At 35.4% G+C, this 12,075-nt stretch overlaps 1 protein-coding gene across 4 annotated transcripts in view; it reads right to left on the reverse strand.

Annotated features, from left to right (window-relative positions):
- NDUFS4 (NADH:ubiquinone oxidoreductase subunit S4) overlaps nucleotides 1-12,075 on the reverse strand; it is a 122,642-nt gene that overhangs the window by 68,232 nt on the left and 42,335 nt on the right. For all 4 annotated transcript variants that reach the window (XM_057302301.1, XM_003827354.5, XM_055112390.1 and 1 more), the window contains exon 2: nucleotides 11,566-11,644. In XM_057302301.1, the coding sequence (XP_057158284.1) occupies nucleotides 11,566-11,644 (79 nt within the window). The remainder of the gene's footprint in view (nucleotides 1-11,565; nucleotides 11,645-12,075) is intronic.

A 12,075-nucleotide genomic window follows, 5' to 3' on the forward strand; every position in this document is an offset into this window, starting at 1 on the left:
AACCCAAAACCAAATTCAAATAGAGTGTAAAATAAAGCATCAGGGATCTATCTGCATACCCTACCATAAATTTGATGGTTTCTTTATAATTACATTCAGTTAAATGAAAAAAATTAGATAAGCAATTTTCAAGGAGATAACATACAGTTTATGTACTTCAAATTCACTAATGAGTAATAGACTAATAATGTATTTTCAGATATAAATGAGTACTCTCTAGAATATGACAAAAAACCTAAACTTAAAATCCAAACAAATGAAATATTATCAATTCTATTTTCTTGAGAGCCAAAGTTTCCTACATAATAACATGCAAGAATTTTAAATTCTTGAAAGCAAGTGTCAAGTACTATACACAATTTCCATACACAGCAGGTAGTAAAGCAAGAAAAGAACTGACACAGTTACTCTGCTTAAAAGAGACATACAATGGAGAACTGTTATACAGCACTAGCATACTACAGGTCTATGCATTAAAGATGTTGTGGCTATTAACAGTTTAAACCTTTACTGTATTTTGCTAATTGGTACATAGAACTTTAAACCTTTTGAAAGATAAAACATTTCAGTCAGTTCAATTCTCCAGTATTGTTCAAGTATTCCAAGTAGGAACAAAGAGGAAAATAAATCTGCTTTAATTGCTGAAGAATCACAGATAATAGAGATGGCTGAATACTGTAGGGGAAAGATCTTTTGTTCCTTAAACAATTTAAATATAGAACGATCATTCTCTAAGTTTTAATGGTTCCTGTCTGTATATAAAAACTGTAATACTTAACATTCATTTTCTTTGTGATATTTAGTACATCTAAGTTTTACATAGCTTGATACTACATAAAAATAACATTTCAATAAGCATATATTTTAAACAACAAAGTTCTGCAGAATTTTATTTATCTAAAGAATTTAGAAATAATTACATTTGAAAAATAATAACTGACTTGTTTTAATGATCCATCATAGTTAAATATAACAGGTTTTAAAATTACATCAAGGGGAGTAGAAAAAATTCATTTTAAACGATTAACTATTTTGATAAACTTTCAACTATTTAAGAGCATGTTTTATTTATAAACATAAAAAACTTTTAATATTAGTTCATGTTTATAGATACATGTCATGAGACAAAAATATGAAACACAATGTAATAATCTTCCAAACATGTAAAGCAATCACTTTTTATATGATCATTTACTGATTAACTTACACAAAAAGTACAAAAAGAAGAGCTTTCCTTCTAGCTTCAAGAAGTCTTAACATTTTCCATTACTTGAGTCTGGTATTTTTCAAAATCAATCTCTCCTACATACACACATGACAGTACTAAAAAAGGAATAATTAAGGAATGACCATTTCACTATGAAATCTACACTTCCAAAATCACTAGTCATTACTGCTTCCTTAGAATTTTAAGCAACAGTATTGCTGCAATCTTAAAGGCTATTCATCCATTTTTTTTTTTTCAATAGCTTGTGGGTAGTGTAAAAACTGACACAGGGAAATACATTTTAAAAATAAAACTATAGTTGCTTTTAAAACAAAATTTATTGCAACAAACATTTATATTTAGTCATGATTCTTCTCTTTTTATATTAGAAGTTTCATCTAAGAATAAAAATAGGCATTTTGTAGGATGAAACACTTGAAGAAACATTATACATATCTAGTGAAAGTCTTAAAGAAAAAAACCCACACGCTAAACTGCCACCATGGTAGGTTCTCAAAGGCTGCTATTCTTTGATGTAAAATGAAATACTACTTAGTGAATAAAACATAAAAAACTCCTGTCTACCCTTCAAAGAGACATATCCTTTGACCCAGTGCTCCAGACTAAAGCCTTGAAATTTTTGCACAAGAATGCTGCGTGAGTAAAGTCCAGACAAAACAGACACTTGAGATGCTAGAAAGCTGTATAACCCCAATCACAGACACTACTCCTTCCAGTAATCTAGCAGAGATAGCACTGCCATACACCAAAAGAAAGTAATCTCACCAAAAGAAAACTGACCCCTTAGAGGGGAAAAAAAAGTAAACAGTCAAAGCAAAAGTAAGCCTTTAACTTAAGGTTATCTTTTTGTGTAGGTCACCTCTTAATGATCAATTTTTAATTCAAGTTTGCAGACTTATATAAGTTTTCATCTATAAACTTTTAGTATGTCAGGAAGAAAAAACAACATAAAACCAACAAATACTTGTACAGCAAACGTAGTTGTTTTATTTTCGAAGACTTGCAAAAACCATTCAATTTTACAAACTTCTTAGAATAAGTTCGAGTAATAAAATTTTTTTAACTATTACAAATTGACAAAAAAATTGTATTAAATAACTTGCTGCTGCTTACAGACATTCTAACACAGCAATATTAAAACCTCATCGGCTGAGCATGCTACCAGTACCGTGTGCTAATTAATCAAACAGCGATTTATTTATTGCAAGCCTCAGCAGGTACCAAAGCTTAAGTGCTGTTTAATTGCTATTTGGAAGAAATTTTCAAGTAGCAAAATACAACCAATTGGCAACATTCAGAATACTGACAACATTTGTTTTGCAGGCACACCTGATTTTTAAATAAAGATATTATTAGAGTGCTAAAAATGTCAAAACTATTAGGATTTTACATTAATAGCATTGTGCTATAATTTCTCAAAAAAGTTTTGAAATAATAGATGTCCTTCCTCACTCCACACACTCCCAAAAGATTTAAGTTTTACAGATTGCTAAATAAAAAGTTTCCTTTTTCACATACATTTAAATTGAGGATGCATATCTAACTAACTATACTACCTTTGTAAAAGTTAAAACAGGTGGTGCTTAATAGTTTTTAAACAAAATAACTTAGCATATAAATGAAAACAATGTAAAGTGTCAATACAACACTGAAGCATAGTGCCTGGCATATGTAAGTATTTATTGAATAAATAAACAAAGAATGAAGGAAAGATAGCAGCCAACATAATTTATATAAAAACAATATATGTAATGTCTAAACTATTAAAGCTTATTTTGTGTCATTTTTACTAATAAATTTAAACTACTATATTTTCTGAGGGTATTTTTCTATTTTCTTAGTAATATTTTAACTGTACTAAATAGTTATAGGAATCAGTGTGTAAAAAATGGGCTAAAAAAATGATCAGAAAGCAAATTGAAGGTATATCTATGTAGGACTAATTAATATTTTGGTTGTTTTTTAGGGGAGTACCTACTCAAAATCTTTAAAGAGCATTGCAAATTTAACTTCTCTCTTTTGTATAGCTGAAGTGAATATAAAAAAGACAACATGTTCATTGGACTTGCGTATTCATCAAATGTCCTGAAAGGAGACTGAGGTGGAGGGAGGCATAAAGAAAAAAAAGTTACCCTCATAATAAAGCACAAAGGCAAAGACATTCTTCACCTAACCTCATGGCACAGCTCCTCCTGCAACAAAAACCAAGGGCCAAGCAAACAACCATTTATAAGATCTCCTTAGTATCTGTAGGAAGTATCATATATTAGGAAATAATGGTACAGTCCACAAAAAGTTTTTTTTTTTAAGCACTGTGCTTCTAAACATAAGCTTAAAGGATTATTTTCAGATGCTGTCATCTACTCTTTTGATATTTACATTCTTGTTAGTTTCAAGGGTAAAAAGATTAGTTAGCAGTTTATACACAACAAACTAAAATTGACTAATTAGAAACATAGAAAGTACTCTGATGCCATATTCTTCATTAACAATAATCCAGGATTTGCCACAATTTTATTATCTGAAGATTTGTACTCAACAATGTTAACATTGTATATAGTTCCAAAATGAAAGAATAGATTCTTGCACTAGAAAATGCTAAGCAGACTTTTCCTTTCTACATTTTATGCCTAAAAAAAAGATAAGATACATGTTGTTGATACATAATTGATGCCCAGAAAAAAAAAAAACCACAAGTTTTTCTTTGTACTTGTATTAGCACTGACATCCACAAAGTACTATGAAAATTCTTGTAATTTATTGTATACTGTATAGAAAATTCTAAAATGTAACAGTAAAAAAATAAAATAAGCTTTACTGGGTAAGATGTCCTATGAGTGACTCTGTGAATATGTTAAAAATAATGATCATATACTAAAGATGGATGAAAAGAAACACGACTTGATAACAGCACACAAAAGAGAGAATCTGAGGTTTTAGCTCTCCATGAAATCCACATAAGTATGACAACCTAAATTTAAAGTTGCCTTACTAGAACTGTGATGATTAAAAGGAATAAAGGCAATAATCCCCACCACAACCTGCACCACATCTGTAGTATGAAAAATTCTGGCAAAAACATTTTAAAAGAGATTCAAACTGGATGGCAATCAAGATGATTAATTAACTGGAACTCATATGAAATAAATCAAAGCCCTGGCGATGTTTAACCCAGAAAAGAGAAGACTTAGGAGAATGATTCGCAAGCTTTTTGATGTTGAGATTCCTTTATACTGTTAAAAACTACTGGGACTCCAAGGTTTTGTTTATAAAAGATACAGGCATACCTCATTTTATGAACTTTGCTTTACTGTGCTTCACAGATTAATGGTGCTTCTTTTTTTTTTTTTTATGTTTTTGTTTTTTCAAATTTAAGGATTCTGGCAACCCTCTGTTGAGGTCTACTGGTGTGTGCTCATTTCAAGTCTTTGTGTCACATTTTGACAATTCTCCCAATATTTCAAACTTTTGCATTATATGTGTTATGGTGCTCTGTGATCAGTGATCTTTGATGTTACTATTTTAATTGTTTTGGGGTGCCACAAACTGCGTCCATATTAGATAGCAAACTAAATTAATAAAGGTTGTGTGTGTCCTCCACTGACAAGCCATTTCCTCGTACCTCACCCTTTCCTTGGGCCTCTCTATTCACTGAGACAACAATATTGAAATTAGGCCAGTTAATAACCCAACAATAAGAGTTCAAGTGAAAGGAAGAGTCTCATGTCTCTCACTTTAAGTAAAAATTTAGAAATGATTAAGCTAGGTGAAGAAGGCATGTCAAAAACCTAGACAGACCAAAAGCCAGGCCTCTTGCACCAAACAGCCAAGTTGTGAATGAAAAGGAAAAGTTATTGAGGAAAATTAAAAATGCTATTCCAGTGAACACATGAATGATAAGAAGGCTAAAGAGACAGCCTTATTGCTAACTGGAGAAAGTTTCAGTGGATAGAAGATCAAACCAGCTACAACATTCCCTTAATTCAAAGTCTAATCTAGAGCCAGGAGGCCCTAAGTCTCTTCAATTCTATGAAGACTGAGAGGGGAGGAAAGCAGAGGTTGGCTCATGAGGTCTAAGGAAGGAAGCCATCTATATAATATAAAAGTGCAAGGTGAAGGCCCAAGTGCTGACAGAGAAGCCACAGCAAGTGATCCAGAAGATCTAGATAAGATAACTGATAAAGGTGGCTATACTAAACAATAGATTTTCAATGTACAGCCTTGTATCAGAAGAAGATGCCAGCTAGGACTTTCATAGCTAGAGAGAAGTCAATGCCTGGCTTCAAAGCTTCAAAGGACAGGCTGACTCTTAGAGGCTAATGCAATTCTGGTGCTCACTGACCATTCTGAAAACCCTAGGGCCCTTAAGAATTATGCTAAATCTCTTCTGCCTCTGCTCTATAAATGAATAACAAAGCCTGGATGGCAACACAGTTGTTTACAGCATGGTTTACTAAATATTTTATGCCCAGTGTCAATATCTACTGCTCAGAAAAAAAGATTATTTTCAAAATATTACTGCTCACTGACCATGCACCTGTTCACCCAAGATGGAGATGTACAAGGGTGTCGCTTTCATGCCTGCTAACACAACATCCACTCTGCAGCCCGTGGACCAAGGAGTAATTTTGACTTTTGAGTCTTATTATTTAGGAAACACATTTCATAAGGCTATAGCTACCATAGAGAGTGATTCCTCTGATGGATCTGAACAAAGTAAATTGAAAACCTTCCGGAAAGGATTCCCCATTCAAGATGCCACTAAGAACATTTGTGACTCATAGGAGATGAAAATAGCAACATTAGCACGCGTTTGAAAGAAACTGAGTCCAAAACCTTAAACTGGGAGAACCTTAGTCCCCTCTCTTTCCTCTTCCTCCTCCACTTCCCACTTATTGTCACCTTGTAATATTCAGAGAGCACCTGGATTACGGATCTGAATAGAGAAATGCTTACAGATAATCATTAGCCCACATGCCAGTAACTTATACTTAAACATGGGATGGAGTTGTAAAGTGCTTTTATAATACAATACAATTGTTAAAGGCAAGAGTTGAATCTTTGTTTTATTTTGACATGGCATGTCCTGAAATAAATATTGATTCAATATGGGAAAACAAAAACAAAAAAGAAAGAAGTTGAATCCAACCCTCATGAATGACTTTGAAGGATCTAAGACTTTAGTGGAGGAAGTCACTGCAGATGTGGTGGGTGGAGCCTAAAGAAGTGATTAAATTGCCACAATCTCATGATTAAACTGGAACAAATCAGAAGTTGCTTCTCATGCATGAGCTAAGTCGTTTCTTGAGATAGAATCTACTCCTGATAAAGATTGTGAACGTTGTTGAAATGACAACAAAGGATTTAGATTATTCCATAAACTTAGTTGATAAAGCAGCAGTGGGGTTTAAGAGGCTTGATTCCAATTTTGAAAGAAGTTCCACTGTGAGTAAAATGATATCAAACAGTGTCACATGCTACAGAGAAATTTTTCATGAAAGGAAGGGTCAATCAGTGTGTCAGAGTTCACTGTTGTCTTATTTTAAGAAATTACCACAGCCACCCCAACCTTCAGCAACCACCACCATGGAGGCAAGACCTTCCACCAGTCAAATGATTACGATTCCCTAAAGGCTCAGCTGATCGTTAGCATTTTTGAGCAATAAAGTGTTTTAAAATTAAGGTATGTACATTATTTTTTAGACATAATGTGGTAGAAACGTAACTTTTATATGCACTGGGAAGCCAAAACAAAATTTCATGACTCGCTTTATTGTGGTATTTGCTTAACTGTGGTGGTCTGGAACCAAACCAGCAATATCTTCAAAGTATGCCTGTATATCCATAAATATCTATCACATAATAAATTAAAATTAAGAAAAAAATATAAATTTAATTTAAAATAAGCCAGTTATGTAATAATATAAAGATTTTAATTTAAAAAACTCTATTTTTGAAAACTGAAAAGTGAGAAGAGTGGCACTCATTTGCATTTTGGCACTCGTTTGAAAATCTACTATCTAGCTTAATGGAGGACAGCTGAATTCTAACATCTGTTCTTGCATTCAAACTGTTTTGGTGGATTGTTTTCATTGCAATATATGAAGAAAACTCATTATCATACAGATACGTAGTTAGAAAAAGGAGCAAAATATTCATAGCCTTAATATTTTCATACTTGATTACTTAAAATCCATTGTTCTATTTTGTACTTTAAAGGAAACTTTTACCCATGCATGATTTTATATCATGCACTGGTCATACGAAAAATACTAGTTCATAGAGGTATATAGATATTCCAAACGTTAATATATTGCATTACACAGTATCAAAAATCACATCCGTTAGTGTCATTACCAATCCCACTAGAATAGTCTTTTTTTTCTTTTTTTTATAGAATTTCAATTTTTAATTTTAGATTCAAGAGGTACATGTGCATGTTTGTTACCTGGGTATATTTTGTGATGCTGAGATTTGTGGCAGATAAATCCCATCAACCAAGTATTGAGCATAGTACACAATGTTAGAATTTTTATAGAACTTAATTCTGCCATGGATGTGATTGAGCTTGACATCTTTCTAGTATTTAAAGACCGTTCTGGGAAGGAGAGATGGGCACAACGGTTGAAAAACTATCACTGCGCTTGAAGTGTATCACGGGCAACACTTCCTTGAAGTGACAGGTTCATTTTCAAGAAAATGTCTGCCATGTACCAAAGATAATAACCAATTGATTTCAGCTGGAAAGCCATAGTGACATTCTGGTCTGATCTACAGTCAGGCCTCCATATCTGTGCCTTCTGTATTGTGGATTAAACCAACTGCAGGTAAAAAATATTTGAAAAGAGAAAAAGTATGGTTGTATTTGTACTGAACATATACCTCCTTTTTTCTTGTCATTATTCTCTAAACAGTACAGTATAACAGTTACACTGTATTAGGTATTGTAAGTAATCTAGAGATGATTTAAAGTATATGGGAGAATATGCATAGGTTATATGCAAATACTATGCCATTTGATATAAGACTTGATACAGTTTGCGTATTTGTCCCTGCCCAACTCTCATGTTGAAATGTAATCCTCAATGTTGAAAGTGGGGACGGATGTGAGGTGATTAGGTTATGGAGGCAGATCTCTCATGCAGAGCTTAGTGCTGTCTTAGTGATAGTCAGTTCTTATGGGATCTGGTTATTTAAAAGTGTATGGCAGTGGGCACGGTGACTCATGCCTGTAATCCCAGCACTTCGGGAGGCCGAGGCAGGTGGATTACCTGAGGTCAGGAGTTTGAGGCCAGCCTGGTCAACAGGGTGAAACCGTCTCTACTAAAAGTACAAAAACTAGCCAGGCGTGGTGGCAGGCACCTGTAATCCTAGCTACTCGGGAGGCTAAGGCACAAGAATCACTTGAACTGGGAGGTGGAGGTAGCAGTGAGCCGAGATCGCGCCGCTGCACTCCAGCCTGGGTGACAGAAAGTGTATGGCACCACCCTGTCCCTTGCACCTGCTTTTGTCATATGATGTGCCTGCTCCCACTTCACCTTCCACCATGAGTAAAAGGTCCCCTAAGGCCTCCTCACAAGCCGAGCAATGCTGGTGCCATGCTTGTGCAGCCTGCAGGACCATGAGCCAATTAAACTTCTTTTCTTTATAAATTACCCAATCTCAAGTTTTGTTTTGTTTTGTTTTTTGAGACAGAGTCTCGCTCTGTCACCTAGGCTGGAGTGCAGTGGCGCCATCTCCACTCACTGCAAGCTCCGCCTCCCAGGTTCACACCATTCTCCTGCCTCAGCCTCCTGAGTAGCTGGAACTACAGGTGCCCACCACCATGCCTGGCTAATTTTTTTTTTTTTTTTTTGAGACGGAGTCTCGCTCTATCGCCCAGGCCGGAGTGCAGTGGCGCGATCTTGGCTCACTGCAAGCTCTGCCTCCCAGGTTCACGCCATTCTCCTGCCTCAGCCTCCCCAGCAGCTGGGACTACAGACACACACCGCCACGCCCAGCAAATTTTTTGTATTTTTGGTAGAGATGAAGTTTCACCATGTTAGCCAGGATGGTCTCGATCTCCTGACCTTGTGATCTGCCCGCCTCAGCCTCCCAAAGTGCTGGGATTACAGGCACGAGCCACTGCGTCCCACCTTAGGTATTTCTTTATAACAATATGAGAACAGTCTAACACAGGTCTTAAGCATCCACGGATTTTGGTACTTGAGGGGAGTCCTAGAACCAATCCCCTTACAGGTACTGAGGGACAACTATTACTTCAAGAAAGGTATAACAAAGCTGGGGAAAATCTAGGTAGGGCAAGAAAATTCAGCAGTATGCAACCGATTTTATGACATATAATTAAAAATACCAAACCAATCCAGTCTGTCTACCTCTCTGGTATGCTTCATAGCACTCTGTTTAGGGCAATGTATTACTGGCTGACTCACTCATTCTTCAAACTAGAAAGAAGAGAACTTAGAAGAGTTATTAGTGAACTCTAAAATTTGAAAACTTTATAGAAAAGGCAACCTCCTGAGAGTTGAAAAAGATGCTTATAGGAAAAATTAAAATAATAGTGCTCTCATTAATGAACACGCGGGATGTGAAAATCATCCTCACCTCATACACACATAACTGCCTCATTTCTTCTGTTTTGTTTTTCAGACTGAGTTTCATTCTTGTTGCCCAGGCTGGAGAGTAATGGTGCGATCTCGGCTCCCTGCAACCTCCACCTCCCAGGTTCAAGCGATTCTCCTGCCTCAGCCTCCTGAGTAGCTGAGATTACAGGCACCCGCCACCACGCCCAGCTAATTTTTTGTATTTTTAGTAGAGACGGGGTATCACCATGTTGGTCAGGCTGGTCACAAACTCCTGACCTCGTGATCCACCCGCCTCAGCCTCCCAAAGTGCTGGGATTACAGGCATGAGCCACAATGCTCTGCCCCTCATTTCTTTTATACTTGACTAAGCAAGTGGTGTTTGATTAACATTTGAAGAATAGGTAGATGGTGACCGGATGAAGACCTCGGGATTAGTTAAAATGCATCCAGGTAGAGTGAACAGGAACTCCAAATGCCTTGAAGCAGGAAAAAGAGTAGCAAGTTCCAGGCTTGGTGTGGCTAGACCACAGAATGTAAAACACAGTGGTACAAGATAAACCTAGAGAGGAAGGCAGGAGCTAAATCAGGCAAGACGTCAAAGACCATGTTAGGATTTTAGTGTTTACTCTAAGGGCAACAGGAAGCACCAAAGGACGAAAAGAGGGTGACAATACCAGCATTTCAAAGACTATTTTGGCATCCTAAGGAAAATTAATCAGATTAGGATTAAAGAGTCTAGGGAGATCAGGTCAAAGACTACTGTAGAAATCTAGGTGAAAGATGATGTAACCTAGATCAGGATGATGACAATGTCAGTAGGTAAACTGAAGAGATAATTTTAAAATAAAACCAGTCAGCACAAGATGTGAATTTTCCAAACTGTCTCTATTTACTTATACATTTATTTGTCTGTATCTTTAATGGTGCAAATAGAAATTTAAGTGTGACCTATTACTTAGATTAAGCTTACAGGCTCAAAGTTGAGTGATAAAATACTGTACAATAATAAAGGGGGTAGTTAAGAAACACTGATAATGGTAAACCAGATATAAAATGAAAAGCACACATATACAATTACTCATTTCTATCAGAAGTTTTGGAAACATTACAAAATGTATGCTATTGAAGCATAAATATCAAGTTGCATGTAAAGTAACAGACCACACTCTAAAAAATTTTATAAGTGATGGCTGCCAAAATTCTGTTTGTTACTGATTCACAAAACATTATTACTCATTTGTTGCTAGTCTTGCTAGTTGTTTGCTAGTTGCTTGCTAGTTATTTCTTCATACATATGAAGAAATAAAATGTGTGTGTATGTGTTTGTATGCATATACATATATACATATAGTGATAATAAATGTCGCATGCTTCCAAGAAAACCTAATATATTTAGTTTTAGATAGTACTAGCAAGTATCTCACAACTTAAATAGGAGTGTAACTGAGAAAATAAAAAGCAAAACATTCATTACAAAAAGTAATGAATGTTCTGCTAGTTATAAACACCACAAAAATGAAAACCTTTCATAATTTTAATTTATTAATATTTGCATATGGTTTTGTATTTGTTTATAATGCTTAATATAAATTATCTTTTGATGACAAATATTTCTTCTTAAAATTTAGGTATAATCTAGAAATTCAAATTCAAATCACTTTCCTGAAAACTTGGAACACCATACTGAATATCTATAGTACAAAAATAACCCTGAAGGCAGAACCATAGCAGTGTGTAGTAGAAAATCCTTACCAATTTTTCATCAACTGTTATGAGTTGTGTGTCTTGAGTCTGGTCCTGTGCCAATCTCCATGTGGAAGTCCTCAACGACCTGCAGTGCAAGACTTTAAGTTAAAAAAGGATCCAGGCAATGAGAGGAGAGACAGACAAATCTTACATAAACAAGCTACTTTAACAATATCTGTCTTATTTAAAAAAAAAAAAGGAAAGGAAAGAAAGAGAAGAGGGCACAAAAGTCCTTTTTCTCTGCAATTAGTTCTGTCTGCTGAGTTTTTGGCAGACTCACTTGACAGTTCACAACAGGCTGCGCTTTACGTCAGTCTTCAGGCTCTCTGTCACAGAAAGGCCACCAGTGACAAGTACTGTACTGCTGTCTATGAGTGTACAGTGGCTGATTTGTCACGACCAGCCAGAAACATGCAAAGCTATACCAATTGTTCTGGAACACTGATTCTTAAACGGATGGCATCAGAAACGAAAAGAAAAAAATCCCAATCATAATAAAAAGTTTATTCACTCTAA

The sequence above is a fragment of the Pan paniscus genome, chromosome 4 (assembly GCF_029289425.2).
Source record: "Pan paniscus chromosome 4, NHGRI_mPanPan1-v2.0_pri, whole genome shotgun sequence".
NCBI lineage: Eukaryota > Metazoa > Chordata > Mammalia > Primates > Hominidae > Pan > Pan paniscus.